This window comes from Falco rusticolus, chromosome 15 (genome assembly GCF_015220075.1).
Source record: "Falco rusticolus isolate bFalRus1 chromosome 15, bFalRus1.pri, whole genome shotgun sequence".
Taxonomy (NCBI): Eukaryota; Metazoa; Chordata; class Aves; order Falconiformes; family Falconidae; genus Falco; species Falco rusticolus.
Window position 1 is genome coordinate 12041237 of NC_051201.1, and position 26719 is coordinate 12067955.

The 26719-nt window shown below is 37.1% G+C and overlaps 2 protein-coding genes across 3 annotated transcripts in view; both read left to right on the plus strand.

Moving 5' to 3' along the window:
- CEP89 (centrosomal protein 89) overlaps nucleotides 1-2849 on the plus strand; it is a 36666-nt gene extending 33817 nt beyond the window's left edge. The window contains exons 19-20 of one of the 2 annotated variants that reach the window (XM_037409242.1): nucleotides 1086-1293; nucleotides 1411-2849. In XM_037409242.1, the coding sequence (XP_037265139.1) occupies nucleotides 1086-1293; nucleotides 1411-1590 (388 nt within the window). In that variant the 3' untranslated portion in view covers nucleotides 1591-2849. Of the gene's footprint in view, nucleotides 1-1085; nucleotides 1314-1410 lie in introns of both variants that reach the window. The other variant, XM_037409243.1, reaches the window with a different exon arrangement.
- Nucleotides 2850-12144: 9295 nt separating this feature from the next.
- On the plus strand, nucleotides 12145-24971 carry SLC7A9 (solute carrier family 7 member 9). The gene is made up of 13 exons (XM_037409257.1): nucleotides 12145-12259; nucleotides 13456-13581; nucleotides 14753-14900; nucleotides 15843-16085; nucleotides 16582-16707; nucleotides 17037-17136; nucleotides 18975-19019; nucleotides 19327-19450; nucleotides 21224-21327; nucleotides 22160-22256; nucleotides 23030-23179; nucleotides 23759-23933; nucleotides 24892-24971. Exons 2-13 carry the CDS (start codon nucleotides 13477-13479, stop codon nucleotides 24954-24956), a joined length of 1482 nt encoding a protein of 493 aa, XP_037265154.1. The 5' UTR covers nucleotides 12145-12259; nucleotides 13456-13476; the 3' UTR covers nucleotides 24957-24971.
- Nucleotides 24972-26719: the final 1748 nt, after the last annotated feature.

A 26719-nucleotide genomic window follows, 5' to 3' on the forward strand; every position in this document is an offset into this window, starting at 1 on the left:
TACTTTTTACCGCTTGATTCTCAGTGTTATCGATCACAAAGGGCTCTGTGAGAAGTACTGATGATATATTTCCTCGTATACACCTTTGGCCAGGAACAGCCTCCCCGCGTGTAATCTCAACTCTTTTGCATTGATTTCTCATTTTTAGACCCTGATATTCAGAACTGGTACAAAAGGCTGGCTCTGGCAAGTGCCTCAGATAGTGGCTTGAAGTGACTGTTAGCAAAGGCTACAGCATTAATAGTTGTGTGCTCGTTCTCCATGCAACAGCTTTGCTTTCCACCGCAAACAATCTTGAATGCCTGTTTTGTATTTTGATACATACTAGAAGCAGGTCAGAGGAAACCTAAGAACGTAGCCTTGACGAAATATAACTTAATAAAAAGCCTGTGGCAGGAATACACTGCATTATTTAATCATGTTAGCTGCCATTTTTGAAAAAAATAAACATTTATTGACAAAAACATTAAATAATTCATTCATATATGCTTTGGCAGTCAGAGAAATCGGCTCCTAAGGTTATGATGCCTCAAGGACTGTCCTGTGCTATCTTTGCCGCCTCCTACCTCACCCCCCCCCCAAAAAAAAAAAAAAAAAACCCACAAAAAACCACCAAACCAAACCAACTTACACCACTTCTGTTTGACCTCCACAAAGAGACATTAGTCAAGTCCATGTTCTGACACACTGATCAGACGCTTGTGGCCTCCGACTGGAGCGATGCAGCACTCGCGGTGCCTGGCAGCAGGGGCACGCGCTGCAGACGTACCCGTTACGGGGGGCAGAGCTGTGGTCACGATGGGTCCTGACCCAGCGGACAGTGACAGTCACAACATTTGGCTCTGACGTGCACTGCTCTTTTGTGTGGACTTAATCCAATTTATCACATGGGTCCAGATTTTTTCTTCTGATCATATCCTCTCTAGCATTACATTTAATGGGCATTTTTAAAAACAAAATTAATTTCAATCTGATCAATTCAAGCAACTAAATACATGCAGTTTATAACTTGCCTATCTACGTACTGTAATTACATACTGCTGACAGGTGGTTCAAAGTTGGGATTTCTCTAATTTTTTTTCTAGGAAAACAGAAGAGGAACTTGCAGTCATTTGGGAATCCACATCCAACGAAAACAGGAGAATGAGAGAACTCCTACGTAAATCCCGGAGGAACAACAGGTGGAGTACGGACACAGTTCATGAGCCACATGTAGATGAAAGCTCTCAGGACCCAGTTTCCAGACATGATTTTAGCTATTGTGATGTGAAACTTTCGTCGTCTTCTGAAAATGTAAGTTCATCACCTTAGTGGTAAGAGTAGAGATGCGTTCTGCATCTCATCGAGGAGATGAAACATTTACCCTCTTCAAAATTACTGTTTTTCTAATGTCACCGAAATAACTAACAGCAGCATATTGCCAAGGGACCAGAGGCCAGCAGCGGATGCAGCAGCCCTCCTCCAGATTGTTCTGTTCATCCCACTGCAGATTCAGTGCCTTCAGAAGCCGCGTCGTTTTCCCCAGAGCATTCTCTGCAGCAGTGCCAGCCTTCAGATTATTACGGCATGTATTCGTCTTGGCGTTTGTAATGGTTGATTTTTCACAAGTTGTATGTATGTCTGTATTGGTTTGAAGTAACTTTATTTTGGAATTACATGTAACTTCTTGGATCAGCTTTTTGCTTAATTTCCCTAACAAAAACTAAATGGTACCAGAAAACTGTAGCAATAAAACCCCCCCGGTAACTATCCACTGTCGTACAACAGTGGAAATAATGAAGAATCTCAGTGGCTTTGATCAAAGTTAGCCTAGGAAGCAGAAACCCAAGTTAAATACCAAAAAGCATACATACTGTTTGCATCTAGAAATCTTCCTGCACTCCCGAGGCGTTTTCCTTCAGGGTAACTCAGAACAGGGTTATTTAGGAGAGAGGGGGGAGAGCACCTCCTATCACAGCACAGTTTTTAATTTGTGTTGTGTATACGTAAAGCTTTTAAAGCTAGCTTCCACCGTACAGTGGAAAGTCGAAGACACTACAGACTCAAAGCACCTGCGACATCTTGGTGCACTCAGGCACCAGCCCGATGACAGACAAAACACCAAGGTAGCAAAGTCGTACGTATGCAAGTCCTACAATTAGTGGGATTTTAATAGATACTTTAATTATTTTCCTTTGCTGGGAAACAAGTGCAACAACCTTACCAGCTCATCAAGATAAAGCTTCAGCATGCCACATTAAGACTTTGCCTAACACGACTAGCACTGCTATCTTACGGTCTCCTCCCAGGGTCTTAGCAGAGGTACATTGTCAAATTCTTTCATTCTGGCTCTTTCAACTTGATTATTTTAGGATTCAGTGCCTCACAATAACAACCAAAACATCAGAAACGGTTTCTAAGCCGAGTCTTAAATAACTTAATATGTGGAGCTGTTGAAGGGTGTGTGTGGGGATGTTTGCTGGTTTGGGGGGGGGAGGGTAGGATGGGGGTGGTCTGTTCCTAAACCAGTCCCGTCTTCCCGGAATTTGAAGCAGAAAGTCCAAAATACCTGTTTGGCCAAGTCATACGTAGACACACACTCCCCTCATTGCCATACCTGCACGTAGGCTTGCAGTGATCCTGAAAGAACAAACAAACAGAGACCCCCCATCGTTTTTCACATTTGTGAAGGCAGGTTTTGAAAACGAAGTCTTTTATGTTGTATTTTTCAAGATAAGCATCTCTGAGTATGCAAATGCGACCTTGGAACTGCATATGTAAATAATGTACATATTCTTCTCACCTGTTCTTTATTGCTCTTTTGAATGTCTCAAGATTTTGTTAGAAATAAACAATTTCACAAGGAAAAAGCTATCGTATTGGTAATAGAAATAGAAGTGAGATTTATTGAAACTCTTTCAGTATCAGCTTCATTGTCCTTCCACTGAAGTGAACTGGGAACGTCTAAGAATTACACTCCTGCCACATCCGCTTCCCATTTTCACAGCTCTCGTTTTAGAGTAAGTTTTAACGTGTGGTTCAAAGGACAGCACCTTGACAGCGACACTCTTAACACTATGTTCAGAAATGCTATGCTTGTTTTTTCATTTGCATATCATTAAAACATTACGTTAAACTTCAAATGAGCAAACATTTAATCAAATCCCTGGGAAATTATCCCTATTCAGTTTCCACAGTGTTTGCAAGAAAACAGAAAACATGATGTCCTGCAGATGAAAAAGTCCTTGTGTGGCTCAACCACTTTTTTTGGCATACCAAAAAATCTTATTAGAAGATACTTTAAATACATACGTATATATCGCCCATTTGAAGTTCCTGGACAGTAAAATCCTGGAATTGTTTCAGATTAATGAAAGCAAACACATCTGCAAGAACATCAAGTATCATACAAACAATTACTGATTAGATGATGAAGAGCTAAAAGAACTGGTTTTCCCTTAAGTCTCCTTCAGATGGAAGATAATCTTAGGCTCTGGGTGGTTTTCATCTTGTATTACGGTCCTTGGGTTTAGTATGTTTCTATGTACAAAAAGTACATGAAGTAATGTTTATTGCAGACCACTGGTTTTAGGACTAGAAAAAAACCAAGACTGGCATTACACATATAGGTATCTTTTGGGGGGAAAAATTTTTGGGTTTTTTTATTCAAAACACACAACATTTAAGCACAAAGTTAAAAAAAAAAACAAACCAACCAACAAACCAGAAATATCCCACTGGAATTACTAACAAAGCTGATGATTTTTGTTTATTTTAAGTAGTGAGCTTGCCTGCTATGCATTCTTAACTCTTAAAATTTAGTGTCTCAAAAGCTAACTAGAAGAAATAAAGAGCTTAAAGGACAATCACCATCACTTCGATGCTTAAGAAGCAGTTAAAAGTAAAACTAAAATAATGAGCCACTAGAAACCAACCCAATTAAGGCATTTTCTGTATTTTGGCACTTCCTCTTTCCAGCTTCAGAATACTGAGTAATTCCTGCAATTAAGGAGAATTTAAATGCATTATTTGATAACCAAACATCACAAGGAATCACTACAGGGAGTGAGTCAGTACATTTTAATTTATTTTTTTTTTTAAATTGCAAGTGTGTTTAATTAGTAACATACACGCCCCCGCATCCACACTGTTTGGAAACTGGCGTTACAGAAGTTAAGAATTACGCAGTGGGAAAAGTGTTCACACCGGATTCTCAGCCCCTCCAAACAAAACGCAGCGGCCTCGCGCAGTCGGTGGCCGTCCCACCGATGGCACGGCTCAGTGGCATCACAGAGGCACTAACTGCCACCAGCTGAAGCTGCACCCTGGCAGGCACGTACCCACAACTGGCCCCGCACGGCCTCTGGTCACGCTCAGGAGATGTGACTCAAGCTGCACAGAGTTGTGACAACTGGCCAGAAACCACCTCAATTCTTCCAGTGACCAGAACTGTGGGCAGCTTTAGTCTGTTCCGTAAAACTGCCCGTTTCTGCCACTGGGAAAAGAGGTCCTTCAGCCTGCCCGCAGGTTAACAAGCCTATAAACGCAGTTGCTATGTTACATTTTATTACAACTTTTATACAACTGAGTAAACCCATCATGAACCACAGAAGGATGCCACGTAACCAACGCACCGAATGGCAGACAGATAGATAGGCTGAACTGAACTCTTCCTATATTTTTATGATGTTGAACCGCCTGCGTGATAACGCACCACATCAGGAGAAAACTCTATTTGACGGCTTTGACATAGTTGTACAGTGCATAAACAACAGGACTTGGACATTTCCAGAAGCAGCAGGATTTCAGCTTTTTCAAACTTCATACATAAAGCTTTAGTTTTCAGAGAAGTTGCCCTCACAAAGTCTGTGATCCTTACGAATGGAGATTATGACAGCGGTCATAAATCATTAAATGCTCTACAAAACCAAAGCCATCATCTTCCAGTACACTGAGCTTCTCTTTACAGCACGATGTGCTTAGAAGATACGAACAGCATCTAAACTGAGTACTGCTATATAAAAACGAGCATGAAAAAGCATACAAGATGGGCAAGGGTTACAGTGTCGATAGTAGCCGATGTCATGATCTGATCACCTTGGTGGATTTTTGAAGTTTTTTTGGTTGCAAGGGATGTTGTGCTTTTTCTTAGAGAAAAAGTGCTCACCACCTAACACCGTACCTGACACCGGCTGGCTGCTGCTTTTGCACTTACGTTTATCAGGTGCCAGCTGACACACAGCTGAGATCCTTCTGCTGCCACCTGCAAAAGGCTGCTCAACTGACTCTGTACCAAGACAACAGATGGCTCCATTCACCTTGCCTCAGCTGAGAAATAAACAGCAAATGCAAACAATGCAAAAGAATAAAAAACTAACAATATAGTGCATTTTACTGTAGATTTAAGAAGTAAAGTTCTTGATCTTGAAGAATTAGGAAATGTAAATGTATTATCTCTTACAGTATTAAAGACACAGCAGCAGTTGAGCCCCAATTAACTACTAGGATCTGGTTATCTTACCTTTTCTCCACAGAGTGAGAGAAGACTTCCCCCACTACGGCTTTTATAAACTCCCTAGCCCTAATGTTACACGACACCAGCCACTGACCGATGTAATGGTTTCCATGCCTTGCTGCTACACACGAAAATGCAGTATTGCTAAGCCACAAATCACCTGGCAATGTTTACTGCAGGTTCATCTTTGGAGAGAACTTCTAGGAAACACAAAGTTACAGATTTCTTTTCTAACTAGTGGGTGAAAACTGAGGCAGAAACAAAACTTGTAATCATTCTTCACTTTTCTGTTAACATCAAGGATGGAAATAAATTACTTCGAGTAACCTTTGAACCACACAAAGTAATGGGATGAAGTTCATGGAAGAAAACAGCATCAGAAAAAGCACCAAAGGCACAACCTGAACTGTAAACTGACTGCCTTAAAATCAAAACCCTGAGGCTGACGGGGCAGCAGAGCTTTGTGTGCACACACACGTACGCACACACGTGCATGAAGACACTTTATTACCTGAACTCCCAAGTACCACCATGTACTTGGTGGACATTATATGGGTCTTGTAAACCCTTGAAGCCTGTACCTCCTGCAGCAATCAGACAGGCAAACAAAGGTCTTCTTTCCTCTCTCAGCTGGAATGATTTGCACAGAAATCACTGCACATACCAAAGCACACACTGTGAATCCCACTCGGCGTTCACAAGCATGAATTCAAGGCTTTCAGGATGTCTTCTATCCATAAAACCTAAGGAACCACAAAAACTTTCGATGATTGTAACCATTACATCTTGTGAAGCTAGTGTATTTGTTCTGACTTCTCTCCCATCTTAGTGCCGTTTGCAGTGCACTACCGAAAATCTAGGATTGCTGAAAAATGCCTTTACAGGAGGATTTACTGGGCCACTACTGGCAGATGCTGGTTTAACGTTTCATTAAAGGTGTGTAAAGTAGGAATCCTTTCAGCTTCTTTGGGCAATACGTCCTAGCCCTTCACCAGCCCACCCTGACAGCGCATCCTCCCTATTTTGTACTGTTCGCAAATTTGTACGTTCACAGTATTTTCCATCAGCTGCAACGTGAACACAACCACTGAACAGAACACACCCAGGACACGCTCCTGCAGAACACGACTCTTCTCAGCCTGGCAGTGAGCCACTGCTGCTTTCTGCCTTTCAGGTAGTTCTTCGTCTAGTCTACCACAGATTTTATTGTTCAAATAGATACTTTTAAACCTTGCCACCACTATTTGCCGGTGAGAATATACAGTCACCAATAAGAGCCCTTCCAAAATAGATACATATATTTTACTGTTTCTTTCCTATCCACTCAGCTTATTACTTTTGAGAAATAAACTCAGTTTATTTTAACAGAATTACAGATAAATTCATACTCACTGCAACTCATTCCTTTATAGTCCAGTCTCGCAGCTGTTACTGCTAGGCACTTGTAGTACTACAGATAAACAAACAGCAGAATCCTCTTACTTGCACAGGTAACAACTTTTATGCATCTTTAAAGTGCTGAAATGAAGAATTAACTATCCTGTTCCAAGTAAATCATCACCTTGTATTCAGAAACAAGTTCCAAATACACTCAAGTGTGAATGTGTTGGAATTTTGCATAATCAAGTAAATCAGCTGGGTTAGTACACAGGTAGTGAAGAAAACTGTACCTTAAAACCCCAAAACTTAATGACATTTTAAAAGTCATGTTATTTTGCCTTGTTTCATAGATACTATACTAAAAAAAAGTTATTTGCCTGTTTTGTTCTACTACAAAAACTCTACCCATGCCAATTTATCTTTTTTTCCTGTAACCTACCTGACTTCAGTAACTTACTATTTTACCTCAACCACTGCTGACAAGAGCATGTTGATTGTGATACACTGCACCTTCCTCCCTTTTACACTATCTTTCTGTCTGTAAATTGAACCAATGAAGTAGTTTCAGCTTCCGTTCACAAAACAACAAAAACATGCAGTGTTCTTCAATTCTCATCAAGAAACTGAGAAAACAATTCAGAATTTGTGGAGCTGTAGTCACATTAAAGTTTCATTGCTGAATTTACAGAGCATATTCTGTCCATAATAACTAAACATAATTTGCCCTAGAAAAACATCTGGATTAAATAATGTGATCATAAATTCAAAAAGAAAACCCTGCCACCAGCTTTCCAAAACCAAAACCAACCATTGGAGAGCCTGGAGTAAACCTCAGCAGTTCCAATGCCTTCTCCAACTACTCTTAAAATATTGGCTTTACCTCATTGCTGCCAGAGCAGAGTATCACATACCCTGTGCTTCAGTTGTTGTGTAAATACCAGGGAGGTTCTGACACTCAGCAGACACATGAAGGTAAGTACATACGCCCTAATGTCCCGTGAACTGAAGGTCATTCCTTTTCTAATTTCTATCCTATTAGAAAATTTTCCCCCTCCCATTTACAAGTACAAATAAAACACCAGCTGTTTTTCCCTTCCTCTATTTTTACATGAGAAAGATGTCATTATCTTTCTAGCCAGAACGTTGCTCTTCAACAGTTCAGAAGAGAGAGCTTCCTAACATTTTTCACCATGAAAAATTCATGCTACTATACTGGCACATTGCATCAGGAGTTCCAAGAGCTTTTCCTCTGGGACTACAAAGCCTTGGCTGGTCAGGCACAGCTCAAGGAGAGCTCTGAGCTCTCATCCTACTCTGCAAATCTAATTTAAATCAATATGGTAAAAATTCTACATTTGACCTAAAAAAAAGGTCAATCACCTTGATTCTAGAAAAGCAGATGCCCTTTGAAGGCTTCTTTACCTTTAAAAATGTGGTTTCTCAGCGAGCGCGATCTCCAGATTTTTTTTAGCTCATATTTTTTTCCTGTACTACATTAATTTTGACATATCTATATGAACACGCATTCAGACACAAATCATATAAAGATATCATATTGTAGTACTTAAAAGTGGTTTCACATATCAAATATTTGGGTTTGGTAAATTTAAAGTTAAACTGAGACTTCAAAAGGTAGGTAGCACAGAGCACCACAATCCCTGGAGTGCTTCAGTACTCACTGCCTTCTTCCTCAGCTAGAAATGGGCACCCTGAAGATGCTGTCTGTCTTCAAAACCTAATGTTATCTGGCAATCCTTCTTGATGAGACACCAGTGGAATGCAGCCTGAATTTTGGACTCAAAAAGGAGATCAAAAAACTCATTCCTCAAACAGAAAAAGAAGAGCTGGCTGCATATTAGAGAAATCACTGATTCTGTTCGGGCTCTGAAACGCTGCTAAAAACTTTGGCTCCTGAAAGCTGTGACAAAAGCTAATTCAATATACTCAAGCTAGTCTTCTTCAGAGGCCAACAAAATTCTTCAGAATATCCTTCAGAAGGGAGTCTTTGATTTTTTTGTGTGATCTTTTGGATAGAATGACATGCCCAGTATTTACAAGTTTATGAAGAGTCTCTTATCAGCTGTGCTTGAAAAAACCCCGTAATGCAAAAAAGATCTTTGTCTTATTAAAAAAAATGTGCACTATTCAGGCAAGTCTAGTGCAAAACCTTTAGCAAACCTGCAGATCTGTTCAACAGCCTTATTTGTCACAGGGGCAAAACTAACTGCACCGTAACCAAGAACCAAGTAGGGAAAAAAAATACAGGTATTTGAAAACTATATACACTAGGGGCATGAAGAACTACAGAGTCATCTCATCCTTCCTATTGACTCCCACAAGATGCAGAGATCTTGCAGGTCAGTAGCACAACCCAGCACCCACGCGGCTATCAAAAAGGACTGTTTTCTTATATTCCACTTGCAGCATGCTTGCAATTACTCAGAAAAAAAATTAATTGCATTTAAGGATGACAGCAGCGAGATCTCTTTTTACAGCACATCCAGTAACGGCAGAATTCAAAGAAGAGCAAGTGCAAGTAAACAGACCAGTGCTCTGCTTAAAATTAAGTAACCGGTTAAGTAGCAAGGTTAGAATGGAAAGTATCCACTCTGAGATACTGCTAAGCTACAATTAAAATTTGCAACTTAGAATGATCCTTACCATTTGCTTAAGTATTGGTCAAAGCAGAACATGTGCATTACTGCAAGCAATAAATACCAACCCTAACAAACATTAACCTTTATTATTAGTGACTAATGATGATAAAAGGTGTATTTATATACTATGCCCTTGTTATTTCCTGAATTAAAGTTGAAAATTACTTTTTACGATTTAATTGGTAAATAGCATTTGAAAAGGTTCAAACTACACTGTTTAGACAGGACCAGCCCACAGAGAGTGTTTGCTTCTGCAGCCCCTTGGAATTTGAACTCCTTGACCTCTTCATCTATGTATATATTTGAGAGCGAAGGAGTCTTTTCCCATGGCTGTAAAATGCCATTTCCCTTGTCCATCAAGAAAATAACAGTAGAATCCTTGAACTCAGCGTTTATTTTTTCCTTCAGTGGCTGAGGAAAAGGATTGCTGCTAAAATTGCAAATCCTTTAACAAGTTTATAACATCCCTAGAACAAAACTAAATAATATATGAAGGTATTTTTCCAGGCTAGTTAAGGTCAGGTCACCGGCAGAGATTCAAGACACCTATTGAACAGATGGGAACCCTCCAAATACGCATTTGAGGTCAACCAAAGAAACTGGATGTTCAGGCAAAAACTCAAGACAATGTATTTTCAATATTGCCTTTATCGTACCTGAAGGAACAAAGTAGATTACAGTTCTCATCCAGAAAGGAAAGACATCGGCAGACATCATGAGACGTGTAGAATACATCTGCACAAAAAAATTCAAATATTATCTACACAAAATCTAAAAAAAAAATTCCTAAGCTAAACTTTACTTAATATGGAATTAAAGATGATATACTCTATTGTCTTTTCCTCAAAATTATGTAAATTTCCCCCCCTCCCTTTTTTTTTTTTTTGTTGGTCTGGAAATCCCAGGGTAGAGATGATGTGAAAGGTGTGTCTATTTCATTTTGAGGGACAAGTTAGCCCCATAATATAACTCCCTCCTTTTTTCTTTTCACATTAGCTATTTCAATAGTCTCTGTGGCATTTCAGGAAACACACAGGAATGATAAAAAGGTTATCAATCTTAATTTCAAAATTATCAGTTATAGAGAACACAGTAGCACATTATATAACACATGATCCCAGATGAGGCATCTGCGATTCATGGATATAAAAACTTGAGTTTACTGAATCCTACATTACAATTACCATAAAAAGTATTTTGAAGTCCTTGTAAAAGACGCAAAAAAAGGAGTAAGTTGTTCATATCTGGCTTTTCATATGCTTGTAGTTAAGACTCTAATTTTAAAACTCTTTTTTCTCTTTACCTGTAGAAAAAAAGAATTTTTGTCCAACCATTGTTCAGACGGTAGTTTTTGAGCAAGAAGTTAGTTAACATGGAAGAGCTTCTCTTGAAGCTTATCCCTATTTCTCTGAAAATTAAACAAGAAAAAAAAGAGGAAATAGTAAAAAAAATAAAATACAGTTTTGGTTTTGTTTTCAGTACTGACATTACTTTGCAATCTTGGGGAAAGACACCAACAGCACAGAGTCTGGCTCAACCACCACAAAACACAGCAAATCTAAACCAGTGTAAGTCTGTTTCACATTTTCTTAGTCCATTTTCAGTCATGGATTTACATCATCATTACAAGAGACAGGAATTCCTGTTGATCAAGCCTGCTTGCTTAAACAAAAAGGTTAAAAAAAACCTAAACCAAGCCAAACCCAACTGTCAAACCATGCCAGAATACAGTTTTGTTGATACTTAGGTCTAAAAATTTGGTTTTATTTCCAGTTCTCTACTACTATTGTTCATGAAGTATTATCATATCATTGGTAATAAGTCTTAACATCAGTGACTAATACCAGTACATCTTTTCGCTTTAGATTAGGTTGTTAGATTGGGCTGATCAGAATTTAGGGTTTGATGTCCTGCAGGAAACGAACTGTACAACTGCATTGCCAAAACCAATGAACTGAAACATAATTACAGGTTTTTTTGCTAGTATTTTAGGGATAACTAGCTGGAATGAAAGAAGCTACTTTATTTCAGCACTCAAGATAAAATATCTTTTTTCCTGGACATACAACTGCATAGAAATAGAGAATGGCATTTTTCACTAAAGCAAGATTTTAAAACATTCGCAAAAATGAAAAATTAATTTGAACTGCAAGTGAAGGGAACACAAGCTTCCCACTTAATTACCTTCACGTTAATGAAAAGCAAAAGGAAAAATTTCTGTTCACACATCTCTACCTTTCAAGATAAAAACATCAACTATTTTTATAGGATGCAGCTAACACCTGGACAGATGTTTTTAATGCACCCTTAATACGACAATTACTTCAAGGTTATCTTTCCAAAGCATTTCTAAATTAGAAATTGCTTGACATAAAATCATCAAAATAGACTTTTCAAATTATGGTTCACTCTCACTATGTAATATATTAGTTAGGTACTAGACAAACATTCTTATGAACGGAACAAAGACTTTTTTTTTTTTAAAGATAAACTAATCGGACTATTGGTTTACCTGTGGTTCCTATCTCAAAGCTTCTTGGCTGAGAATAGGTTTAATGATTACCTTTTATAACCTCTGTACTTAAGCTGCTGCTTCTGCGTATTCTGGCTTCAGACATGGACATGTCTTGTTGTCTAACTGGCTGGTAAATCTAACGGGAGAAATAAAGAAATACATATACAAAGATTCCTGGACCCGATTAACACCAAACAAATATAAATAAAAAAGGTAAGTGAAAGTATGAATTGCTAAAAGACAATGATTAAAACGTTCTAAGTACATGACTTTAAAGACAGAAGTTGGGTACAAAGCTGTAATAAAATTCAGTGACCCAAGCCCTGCATTCCTTACGTGGGCAATTTTCTATTGTAAGTTTAATCTTAGAAGTTGGATTCATGATGATTTCTTTTCTAAAAAAAAAAAAATAATCTTTAATTCAAAACATAAACCGGATGTCTTTACAGCCCAAATGTTTCTGAAGACCAGCAGTACTGAGATAAGCGTTCTGTTAATTTAAAATGCCACAGGTTTTGTAGCCAAGAATTACTGGATACTAGTTAAGTTGCCTAAACATGACGCATTCCTGAATTACTGCCTGTACAACTGCAAAACGATCGTCAACATTCAGACTCCAGTAATTACAGCCAGAGGGTCTGAGGAGAGAAGAGACTTCTGATTGAATCAACTTTTGAGAATCAGGACCTAACCTGTCCAATTTCCTTCACGATCTCAGCTTGTATTTGATTCCAATACTAAGGCAAACAGGAGAACCCCACAAAAACACAAGTCTAAGTTTAAACTTGAAAAAAAACCCACCCAACTGTTTACATTCTAATTCTAAACAGAACAAAACGTGCAGCAGCATTCACCCTGAGTCAACACAGAGGATTCTGGTGACTCTTTTCGAGTCAAAGAGCTGCTAATTACACAATTACAGCAGACAGCACTTGGTTCAGCAGATACTTGCATCTTCAAGGAACTGAGACAAGGCCTAATTTAACGAAGATCAGAAAGAAGGTCTCCTAGATAAGAGAACAGACTAGCTTTTGGGAGAAAAGATTTAATCTGTCTGGATGTCTGGAGGAATTCAAAGGAGGGACCAGCTGTAAAACCTAGATTGTTCCAGGGAGGACATCCTCTCCACTGAATGTGACCCCAGGCGGAAGATACAAAGACATTCACTGCCAGGTGGGCACGAGGAAACTCCAGAGCAAGTCAGATGGATAAGGTGAAGTAAACGTAACGCCTCTGATTTAATCTCTGAGCAGATAGTCAGATGGAAGGAAGTCCTTTGCCTGTGAGCAAGTGTGTGTGCACGTCTGTTTTTTGGCAATATTTACCTACAGTATTTGGGACCCCTCTGTATCAGCAAAAGCCAAGCTAACATCGATACGCTAGACTGATAATTGTTTTTATTTCCTTAGAGATTTCAACAATTGAGCCAAATGGGTGAAGAAAGCTTGAGGAAAAGAAAAGGAAAGGCCAACGGAAAAGAGGATGGAGAATCCATTCAGAGCCACCAACCCCAAACGACAAACCTACAAAAGCAGGCAAAATCTTGTGTTTTCAGCCCGTGTGTGTGCGAGGGGCTGGCGGGGGGGCACGGGGGGGGCCTCTTTGCATGTGCATCTCTGTACAAAAACTGCAACTGTGTCCCAATGTGACAGCCATGTACTAATATCTTGACCGTGTCGTTGGTTTACATTTTAGAAAACTACTAACTGCTAGTTAAATAGCTCTGATATAATTTAAAATAATATGGCTTTTTTTTTTTTAAGTATTTGAATTATTTTTTCTGATAACTTCGAAGTTGATCAAGTGAGACACTCTATAAACTTCACCGTTTCTTTCTCCATGTACCTCTCAGAGGATGAAGGGGGTTGTTCACCTCGTTGCTTCTGAAAGTTTGTTGGTGTTTATAGCCATAAAATAGCCGCTGGTACAGAAAGAGAAGTGAAAATTTGTCTCCTCCAGAAAATTCCGAATGCTTTAGAAAACAGATGTGTCACTTGCTCTCAGGAGGGAGTGCAATCCCTCTTTAAATTTAAATAACCTGGAGAAAGACTCTCTATGTAATTTTAGTTTGGTGTCAAGACTGGAAGAATATTGATGTTATTGGACAGCTGTAACTAGCAGGACAATTTAAGCAGCCCATGCTACTGGTTTTTTTTAGCAGGAAATGCCTTGAGTTTTACTAGTTTCCTGTAACATGTAGGTCACTACAAAGTCAGAACATGATCTTTTCACCACCTAGCAGCATCAAGATAATGCCTGTGCAGAAATACCTGAATCAAGGAGAGGAAAGCTGAACAACAACTAGGCTCCATCCAAAAAAGCAAATTTTTGAAGCTTAGAAAATTCAGAATTCCTCAAGTGCTCATAAAAGAATTTCAGTGTTTAATCAGGGTGGAGAGGGGGTGTTCACCTGTGTAAGGTTTGATTTGAGACCCGCATAACCTAAAGGACAGTTTGATACAACAAATACACAGGCAAAGTCCAAATAACTGCATTTTTGGAAATGGCAGAGTATGCCACAAGGTGCGTATGCGTCTTGTAAAGAAAAGAGAAACCTTCACATGGCTTAATATTTGTGGAAGCTGTATGTTGAAAGCTGAAAAAAAAAAAGTCAGTAATAACAATTACTCTAATTGTATTACACCGAGAAGTAATTATGGAATTATTAGAAATATACTTTACCAAGATGTCTCATTTTATTTCAAGGTTGGCCTCATCAGTGGAATCTGTATGATTGTTGGTACAATTATTGGCTCAGGCATCTTTGTTTCTCCAAAATCAGTACTTGCCAATGTTGGAGCAGTGGGTCCTTGTTTAACCATCTGGGCAGCCTGTGGAATTCTTGCGACATTAGGTAAATTGATCAATAAAGAATTTCAATCTTTGCTTAAATCTTTGTTTCTACTGTTTCTGCATACTACTCTCATTTCACCAATTAATAACAGCTCCTAGACCAAAGTCAGTCATATCCTGATGAGTGTAGCACAACTCAGGCAAACACTTAAGAGTATGTGCCGTTTATAAATTTTTAAAATTGTAAAGTACACTTGCAGTTCATTTTGGAAGTAGGTTTTAGTTTTGCTGACTTCATCCACTAATAACAAAGAGAATACTTTTCTACTTAAATCACAACCAAAATGTGAAAATTACTAGCAGTGAACTAGGTACTTCTGCTATTTTTCCACTTGTGTAATTGTATGAATTTAATTCTATGATCTGAAACATTAGCACCAAGCACCTAAAAATATTTCTAGCAGTAAACCAAAGAGGAATTCTTTGGGCACTGTGTCAGATACAGAGCACAGGCAAAAAGCCTTTGATACCAGCTATAGCAATAAATCTAGAAATATTGCTGTGCTTTAAAACTGAGCTTTATAGACATTTTACTTCAAAATTGTGCATGAAATACTTTTTTTTAAGTCTCCAAAAGGTAGGTCAGCCAGTGCAGCTGTCACTTAGATGCTTCTTACAGTGTTGGTTTCTTAAACAGAAATCTAGTATGAAATCAGAGTATTTGTAATTTCTTTGCTGAAGCCTTAAACACCAATAGTCGTAAATTCTGGACTAACAGTCCAGAATGCTGAAGCTATTAAGTTTCTGTATATTTTTTCAATTGCTCATAAGTAATTACATTTTTGGTTTGCATCTACAATAGAACGTACAGAAATATGAAAAAAGTAACAATGCATTGTATACATCCATTTCATTAACTTTTCTACCAGTTGAAAAGTGATAATCTGTTAGTCATAGCTTAGTATGAACTAAACCAGTAATAAATGCTTTTCTTGCTGTTCAGGTGCACTTTGTTTTGCTGAGCTTGGCACAATGATCACAAAATCCGGGGGAGAATATCCTTACCTTATGGAGGCGTTTGGCCCGATTCCAGCATTTCTGTTTTCTTGGACAAGCTTACTCGTCACAAAACCCAGTTCATTTGCAATTATTTGTCTCAGCTTTGCAGAATATGCATCAGCTCCTTTTTATCCAGGTTGCAATCCTCCCCCGGCTGTTATCAAGTGTCTTGCGGCAGCTGCCATTGGTAAGATTCATACTTTTTAAAAAAAGAGGCAAGATCGATAACTGCATAGCAATTTCCATATGGCCCCATCACGAGACTTCAGGAGTCCTTCCCACAGGAACTAATTCAACAATACATAAAAACTATAGGTTTAAAAATGGTTTGTTCCCTGTCTAAGTTTCTTTTATCTTTATTAAGATACAGCTGTGTAATGAATGCTTATGTCTAGCAAAAAAGGAAGAAAAATTGTGTAGAGGTATTATTTCTGTATTTATCAGAATATGGTGTAACTTCAATGTATTTTTTTCGTTAAAGGTATATCAAAATCTAATTCTTAAAATAGCAAGGAAAAAGTTTCCCAAGTTATCCAAACATAGCACGTTAAAAAACTGTATCAATAATATAGACAAACAGTAGAAGGAAAAAGCAGTACAGTAAAGGGGGAGGGGGAGGTTTAAAAGGCAACTTTCAATTCTGACAAATTTAATGCAGAAATTCATAAACTTCTTTCTTTTAGTGATCATTACAATAGTGAATTCACTGAGTGTGAAGCTGGGAAGCTATCTCCAGAATTTTCTCACAGCTACTAAAATGATCATTGTCACAATCATTATTGTAAGTGGAATTGTTCTCCTTGCACAAGGTAATTAAATATACTTTACTTGCAAAAATTATTTTAGCTTCCACTGTGACCATTAAAAAACTTCCCACCGACAGAAGCGGCACAACAATACGGCTCTCTTTATTCAATGTTTTAGTTCCAGATCTCTTGGGAACTATGACACTTCCTTTCAGAGAAGGGAGGTGGGTGGGAAATGCAACATGACAGATGTGCTAATAAGAATAGGTATTAATTGATTTTTACAGTGAGAAGTTTCAAAACATTAAACAGATGTTGGAATGCTTCTTCATCTAGTGGGATTTTAAAGGAATTTATTTCAACATTGATTTGTAGTTATGTCTTATTTGCAGGAAAAACTGAAAACTTTCAAGATTCTTTCAAGGACAGTAAAATTTCTGTTGGCTCCATCAGTTTGGCATTTTATAATGGACTCTGGGCGTATGATGGATGGTAAGGTATCTTTACTAGCATTAATAGTTACAGTTTAACAGCCTTTAACTGGTTTACTCTCTCCCTGTAGAGCTCAAAGATGTGATCTGAAAAAGTTAACATCTGACTTGTTATTAAGAATCTCTTAATGAATTCTGGAAAAAGAACACCAGTTTGGTTAAAAAAACCCAAACAACTAAATAAAACCAAAAAACCCTGGCCCACTCCCCACCCCCTAATCCTCAAGTTACTGTTTATTAGGGAAAAAAACCCTATACTAGATCCCGAAAGGGCTACTGCTTTGCTGCTGAAGGTGCTTAGATACTGTGGTAACGAGAATATAACACAGTTTAACTCCATTATGTTAGGCAAAATAGCCTTCCCAGAGCCCCTACAGGTACCCCATCAAATTCCACTTCTTGTGAAGTATGCAGTGGTGTTTGATTAGTACAGGATGATATAATAAAAAAAAAAAAAAAAAACAAACCAAAACAAAAAGTGTCAGAATTCATAAGGCTCAACTTTTTATTTTTTCTTATTCAAGTTTCATTTTTGAATTAATAGAAAAAACAATGACATTTTCTTCCCTGAGAAACTTTCAATTAAAAATCTCCACATTTGTTTAGCCATTACTATGTTAGATTTAAGAAAACACATTTGGAAATAATCACAGATATGGATGGCTTTAGGTTTACGCCCATGTTCTACATACAGCATTTATATTTAATAGTCAGAATTCTGAGTGCTTTCCAGAATTATTTTTGTAAGACTAAATTTATTTACTGGAAGGAATATTTAATTTATTCTCTGCCACAGTCTGGAAAATAGTTTACATTTTTCATTTCCTGAAACTAAAGGGAATGTCAGGTGGTCTAGGGCTCTGTTGGCACAAATCTCATATCAAGGTCTGATCCATTAATGCTATTTTTACATGTTCAAACTGTAAAAGTTTGCATATACGTCTGTATTTTGGAAGGTAATAATATAATAAATCTTAAAACTTACAACAAAGCAAGTTCCATTTAGATGCTTAAAACTGAGTTTATTTTTAAAATGGATTACTCCTTCAGGCTTTATTTCCAAGCTTGAGTGTCTTCGCCCAGTCATGCAAGTCTGTCAATTCAGACGTTCACCTCGATTTTTCAAGTGAGCAAGGAAACTGGTGCCTAAACAATTATTTCAGTATGTAATCACCACGCAGCAGCGTTTGAAAATCACCCTGTTAAAATGTAAATACAAATTCCTCACGTTTTCAGAAGCGACAAGTAAAAATTTTGTTTCAATCTGGTCTACATGCTCCAGCAAAAATGAGTATTTGGAAATTGTAATTCTGATAGGTGTAAACCTTAAAAACGTTTTTCATGCCAGTTTTCTGGACAACATGACTTACAGAACAATTGTGAAACATCAGCAGACTTGCTTCAGTCCTTGCAATGGGCACACTTGTGCTTTTATTTGAAAAGACCCACATAGTGCAAAGCTTGAAGCTGAAAGGCAATCTTGTAAATCTGAGATAAACATCTGTCAATTTTTTGTGTTGTTATTCTGGGATATTTTATCCAAGAACTTAGACAATATCATTCCAAAATCTCAAAGATAGTTCTAAAACTGTGAGGAGGAAAAAATAATGGAGGAAAAGATGGTGAACGAAGAGGCTGACATTTGGATAAGCAGCTCACTTAAGTGGTAAAAATGCAGGGCAAAAACCTAAAACATTGTTTGTATCTGTTGTTTTTTTAAAAAAAAACACTGAAAAGGTAAAAACCAGTAACACAAGAAATACGTTACCTGACTTGGTAACATACTAGTATTTCAACACCTGACTGCTAATAACATTCCATGAATGTTTTTTCTTCCAGGAATCAACTCAATTACATCACAGAAGAACTTAAAAATCCTTACAGGTAAAAATATGTAGGAAAGCAGTGTTTCTAATAACAAAAATCAAACACTTAATATTTTAGTTTGTTTTTAAAAGCAATGGTTATTCAAAGTTTAAGCACTAACAAAGCTAATTAGCACCTATTACAGGCTTCATAAATTTGCATAAATTTGTATTTTTCCTTTTTAAAAATCTTGATTTCCATGGCTCTACCAATAAATAAACTTAAATATAACTGAAGAGCATATGAGGAAGAGTCCACAGTTTACTATGACAACTCTACCAGTGATATAGCAATGCTGATGGAGTCTTACTTTTGCATTCTTTAGAAATCTACCGCTATCTATAATTATTGGGATCCCCTTGGTTACAGTTTGTTACGTTCTGATAAACATTTCGTATTTCACCGTAATGACTTCAACAGAACTCCTGCAGTCCCAGGCAGTTGCTGTGGTAAGCCACTTTATTTTGTAATAGAGTATCTGAAGAAGACTGTGTGCATTGAAGTCCTGAGCAAAAAGGAACCTATACTTTTTCTTAAAATACAATTGATTTCTGTCTATGCTGTCAGTGTCACTTTATCGCTCATTATCTGTCATTTCTTAATCTAAAATTTATTTCAGTAATGCTTAAACAGTAGTTCTGTCATATCCCAAAAAAATAATTTTTAAAAAAGGTACAAAAAGTAATGCAGTCCTCAGCTAACATTTTGTAAACACTGCAGCTCCGAGCTTGACTCTCTTCCATTAGCACCAAAAAGATGGAAGGAAAAACATCCGACTGCTGCTTTGCCCTCTACAGTGCTTCCAGCATTTCTGAGAAACAAGCACATGCAAAATGACAGTAGATCAAAGTTTGTCGTTCTCGCGATAACAGCAAGCAGTCCATAATTCACTCGTTCTTGCTTTTCTTAATAAAACTAAGAAATATCCTTTTTACAGTACTGCAAGATATACTATTACAGATGAAATTAAAGACTGTATAATTTTGAAAACTTAAGCAAGCACATCTGTCCTTTCAGTTCTACTTGTAAATTTTCTGTGGGGCATGTCTCTGAAACAATAGTTGAGGTCATGCAGCAACTTTTCCTGGTACTAATTTTTGGGGAAAACAAACAGCACATGACGTGTTTGCAAAATACAGTGCAGTACAGTAAAGAAGTGCACTGATGCAGAAATACTTCAAAATCTTAAAAAATAAAACCTTTTAAACTGTAGAGCTTCAGTACATTTCAGCATCTTGTTTGCATCAAGAGGTACACTAATTTATATATCGTTATGTCTTGTTTAACAACTAGCCCTCTTCAAAAAACCACTAAACTTACAATCTCAGCAACACACTAAACCAGCTAGCACTAAACTCAGACTAAATTAACAAAATCTCAGAACTGCCACTGAGCAGTACAATGGAAGCACCGCAAACCGCAAAAGGAGTGCACTGTATGAGAAGGTCAATACACCTGTAAGTAGACTTCTTGCTTAGCACTGATGAGCGTCCTACTACTGGACAAAGAAACAGCACAGATGTTACACCTGTGCAAAAGCAGAACTCTTATGTTTGGTTTACTCAAAAAAGTTAGCCACCCCCCAACTAAAACCCCCAAACCCACCTGTCAAAAAAAGGTTTAATTCAAATGAATTTACAGTAGATCAATGTACCTCCATTAGATGTAATCCCTCCTGCAGTGACAGCTAGCATACCATGGCACAAGTAAAAACCAAAATGTAGTGAAAGCCCTTCGCAAGTTTGTCCTTTACTCATTCACCCATAAGGCTTAGGTTGTCATGCTGTCGCCACTAGCGTTACTCTTTTTATATAGGTTGAAACACCAGCTTCCGTATGCGTGGTGCTCTGTTGCAATGCCATCTGCCTTGTTATTTTGCAGACACGCTCCCAAACCAGGACTCTCTAACAGAATTTGATTTCTGCTTATCTTTTACATCTGCCTCCCAATGTTTCCTACAGATGCTGCATCTGAAACACCATGACAACAACATTCCACTCTATGAAGAGTGGTTCATGAATTAATCCAGGTCTTCATTTGGCAAAGCATTCTCTAATAACTACACAAAATATACAACATATGTTTTTATTGGTAACATACCTTAGATATCCATTTACTGTTCTTTTAAAGAAGCTCCAGCATAACTGAATAAACCAGTAATATCTTTATGGTAAATGGTAGTTAAAATGACAAAAATTATTCATTTTAATCCCATATTCCAGACATTTGGAGATAGAGTCCTTTATCCAGCCTCTTGGATAGTTCCTCTCTTTGTGGCCTTCTCTACAATTGGATCTGCCAATGGGACCTGTTTTACTGCAGGCAGGTAAGCTCCCATTCCAAGTATCTTAAAAAAAAAATAAATTTAAAGGATGGAAAAATTTACATATACAGCTATGTATCTACACACACAAAGATACAGACACTAAAAAGTACCAGCAAATCTAACTGTATTGTTTAATTTTCAAAAGAAACAGTGGCTATGCAGGTTTGATAAATTAGAAAAAATGGTCTTATATTAATTCAAAGTGGGTAGGGCACAAAAGGTTGGGGTTTTTTTCACCCCACCTCTCATCAAGTTTAAAGCTAAACTGCCACCAGTACAAACATGACTACAACAGTAATGATCAAGATAAGAATTGGAGAGAAGCTATTCCTTTCTATCAGTTGTTCAACACTTCCAGTTACTATTAAAAAATATTTTAAATTTCCAATTCATCTGAATACGACAGGGCTGCAAAGACCAATTTTTAGACAGAAGGCTGTCAATGTAGTTTTTTGGTATGAAGCAAATTAAAAAGGAAATATTTAATTGAAAGGGCCACAGTTGCTACCATTTTTCCAAGATTAATTTTAAATTAAATGTGCAAACTAATGATTCTGAAATTGATTTCACATTCACTACTTTAATACTGGTTCAGAATTAGTTTCAAGTTCACTACTTTACTACTGGTATTTCCCATATTTAGTCTACAATACTCCTTAAATCTCACTGCATATTCAAAGGAAATACAGATGAAATTATAGTTAGATGTAGCCACACAATAAAACAAACTTGAAAATGAATGGTCCTTGGTTTTATTTATTTTCTTTTTTAGTAATGCCACTTAAAGTGTAGGTGCCACACTAACAAGATTGCCTTGTTTTTGTTTTGTCAGACTTGTTTATGTTGCAGGTCGTGAAGGGCACATGCTAAAGGTGCTATCCTACATAAGTGTTAAGCGTTTAACGCCAGCACCTGCTATCATATTTTATGTAAGTATATATTCTAAGTACAGAAAAATTAGCAACAAAAATTCTCCAGTAATACATGCTTTCACAATTTCTTACTATCATTCTCAACACTGACTATCTAGACAAGAAAACTACTGAACACATTATAGGAAAAACGACTATATAAACCCCCTCCAACTTCTCAATTTGAAGTTTTATTCCAGAACTGGATTTTAAAATCAAAATGTTTAAGGAGCCGCAGAATGAAAACAAATTAAAAATTAAATTATTAGTATTAGGGAAATCCCTCATTCCATAAGATGCTTGAACACAAGCTACTACTACCCTATTTTCTCCAAGAACAAGTTTACATGTCACTAAAAAAAAATTCTATTCAGTAAATACATTTTAAAATAAGTCTAGAATATCTTCTTATTTTTATTCTACCCATTTCTCTTCAAGGTAAAACAAGATAAATGAAAAGTTCAGTTCTGTTGACTCCCAGTAACTTTAATAACCTAAAAATATATTTAGCATCTTCATTTACTCCAAAACACGCAGTCAACAACAGATTAACAGATACAAATTTTAATTCTTTGGACTTAAAATGGAATTAAAATTGCACACAAAACCCCCCACGTTGGCAGGATGTGGACACTATCTTTAAAGGTGCTGCAATACACTTACACCCAAATATTTAAGCAAGCGCATTCACAGATCCTGCTCTAGAACACCAAATGTGCCCTTACTGACACATCAGTAAAATTCAGGCTTCTTTTATAGTAGACTATACTAATTTTTGGTTTTGTTTTTAGGGGGCCATTGCTATTATTTATATTATCCCTGGTGACATTGACACACTCATAAATTATTTTAGTTTTGCAGTCTGGATATTTTATGGTTTAACTGTACTTGCGCTCATTGTTATGAGGTTCACAAGAAAGGAACTCAAGAGACCAATCAGGGTAAGTTCAGCATTCAGTATGGCTTTTCCTCCATTCTCACAAATACTGAAACATGAACTCATCCTAAATATTTGCATGTTTAAACAACATCCTCAGGCAGACTCATAGTTTTTTTCCTTACCTGAAACATAGCCATTTATTTGTAGTTCTTCACTTTGTTCCAGTTTTGCACTGGGACAAAGCTTGTAAGCACTGGGAAAAAATTCCAGGGTGTTTACTTTCACTTGCACAGACCACAAGCACAAGGAAGATGGTCAGGGATGGGAAGCTGCAGTCAGCAGACTACCACTGAGTACTCAAGAGTAAGACTCCAGGTCATGGCACTGGAGTTGGGTCCCAAATTCATGAGAATGCAAATTTTTACACTGCAATTTGCAATACAGACAAAGAGATCTTGGTCAATGATTTAGCAGAAGGGGTTTCCCTATCCATATTCTTGTTACTCTTTCAATTACCCCATCTAATTCCAGAAATTTTAAAAGGAAAAAATCCGTAAGGCAATGAAAATATTCTTTCATATATGCAACTGCCGTAAGAACAACAAAACAAGTTATTTTGTGCTTTGTTTGTGTCTTGCAGGTACCCATCATAATTCCAGTCATAGTGACATTAGTCTCCGTTTTACTGGTATTGGCACCAATCATCAGCGCACCTGAATTGCCCTATTTGTACTGTGTTTTATTTATACTTAGTGGACTTATAGTTTATGTACTTTTCGTTCATTTTAAATTCAACTGGCCCCAAAAAATATCAAGTAAGTATACCTCAGATAGCTGGCTCCAAATTCAACAGAACATTTCTAAGTTTTAGATTAATTACTGTAATGAAGCTCATTATATACGGTCCATCCCATCTAAAAATCACATGAGCTGGGTGTGGAAGGAGGCAATTTTCCAGACATAGAGTGGCCCATGGTGAGCTTTACTAAAGACTGTATTTTACTTCTTCCTGTGAGAGGAAAAAAACAAACAAAAGCACCATTGTCTGACTTCAGGAAAAACAAAACTTAGTTCACAAAAAAAAACAACCAACCAAACCCAAAAAACAGTAGTAGCACAAAGAAACTGATTTTAAAATCACCAGAGCTATTTTATCTGTAAAGCTAGTTTTTCAATTTCAAAACATTGCTTTAGCCATTAACTAAAGGTTAGCAGACATTACATTCCTATGCCACAACATACTATGGTTTTAGCTCAGGTTATGAATTTTACTATACTTACTAAAGAAAACATTAACAGTATCAAGACGAAAAAGTTATCACAGTGCTGCTCAGTAAAGTGAAAGCTGCAAAAACCCAGTGAAACCATTTATAAAATAATTTTGGGTAGTCTCAAGAGCAACCCTGCAATTATCTCAGGGAAACCAGACACACAGGTATTTCTAAAAGGGAAAGCGAACAAGCTGAAGAAAGAATTAGTAGTTCTACAGACACCGACTTTAAAAAATATCCATAGTCTCTCCTGCCCCTTGGGATTATTAAATATTATGTAATTAGAAGCATTGTATTCTATTAAGAGCAAGTTTAGAACCCTGGAATGCTGCAGTTTGAATCTTAAGACACTTTTTATTGCCTACACATTATTTTTCAAGTTTGATGAGATATGAATACAGAAAAATACATACTCACAAGGATAATTTTGTCACTTAGGAATAAGTATGAATAGAAATAATGTTCTTTCATAAAACCTCTAACAATAATGTTTTTTCCTCAGAGCCCATCACTATGCACCTTCAGATGCTTCTGGAAGTTGTTCCAGCAGAGGCAGTTACTGAATAAAATATTTTACGTGTACCAGGTTGTTTGTAAGTGCTATACTGGTTGAAGGAGATTCAATTTAGGTTGGCACACATTTATACTTCCTAAATTGTTATGTTCATACTGGCGTATTATTTTTGCAACACTTTAGTACTTGAAAAATGTTAAATATAATAATAAAAGATTTCTGAGCCAGACTGCAATGTCCAGCAGAGCCGTCTTCATTGTTTACTAATATATTACGGTAACTTATTTTGAGCATTTTCAACACAGAAAACAAGAGGAACGTCTTAATTATGAAGACTGCAAAACTTACCAGCAATACTGTCCAGATGCTTTTCATCACACTACCAAAAGAAGGAAGCAGCTATCATTTACAGCATCACATTCAACACAAAGACAGAAATGATGTAAACCCAGACTAACTCCATTCTCAGTTTCAGACCAAATGCCAGCTATCAAAAAATTAAAGACTGAGGAAGTAGGAATAAAGTAAAAATGGAAAGAACAGTTGACAGGAAGAGGTTGTTTTGTTTTTTTCCTAACTGAAACAAGATAATAAATTAAAGCTAAATTTCTCGGGTATCCCTCTTCTCCAATAGCATCCAAGTTATAGAACAGCACGTAAGTGGCACAGAAATTATTCTCATCATGAATGTGACTTCACAGAGCTAACTGCATCATCCTAGAAAGACTCCATTTGGTAGCTGATGAAAATAAAATACAAAAAATAGATACTACTACATTAACAGATGTAAGCAGCTTTTACTTTCCTCAGCCAATAAATTTAGGGATTCCAGGTAACATTCTTTACTACTGTTTTCCCTTGCTGCAAATGGATAAAGGGATTTTATCAAGTCACTTGCCAATACTTTAGCGATGAATTTGAGAGACTGTTTATACTGAAAATGTTAAGTCCCCTCTCAACAGCTAAGCACATTCATTCTAAATATGTAACACAAGAATATTAAGCAACTGGCTTAAGATCATAATTATGTCCATACTAACTAGCCTAGCAAATTCAACTAAAGCAGCTATTTCCATCACCCTGCAGCTACAAAGAAGTCAGTCTTAAGTTCCTCTATATTTCATTTTGTGTCTATACCTACACTGAAAAGCAATTCCAAAGGTACATGGAAAAACGATGGGTTCCGATTCACTTGAGGGAGATTCTGCGACTGTAGTCAGATCCACAAAAACATCAGCTCCATGTGCAATCAGGGTAGGACAAAAGTAAAAAGGTTACGAATGATCAAGGAAGGTAATGGAGAACAAAAGCATAATTAAGGCATTATATATAAAGTAACTACTTGTCACAGGGTTTTGTCCCAGTCACTTACAACTGCTGTTCCTCTACCTAGTTGGTAAAAACACTACTTCAAACAGAACTATGAAGCTCAGGGAAAGAACAAGGGAATACTCATTCTTTATATAAAGCATTCTATCTACTACAGTTTTGAAGGCTGAAATAGATACCTGCCTGGGGGCAGAGGGGAAAAATGATGATGATGATAGGTTCGTAAGCTGTCTTTAAGTGACAAGAAAATGAGAAAAGCAAGCTATCTATTCCCATTACATCTTGAGGGTACAGGATTTCAAGCAGAAAAGAGTATGGATGGCTTCAAAATGCAGAAAAAAATTATATTTATTTCTTCACACAATACATTGCTCAACTACTGAATTCCTTTATGCAGGAGAAACGTTAGAAGTTGACAAAAGGTTCCAAAATGCAACTGAAATAATTCAAGTAAGAAGTCCACAGAAAACCTCTACTTTATGAAGAC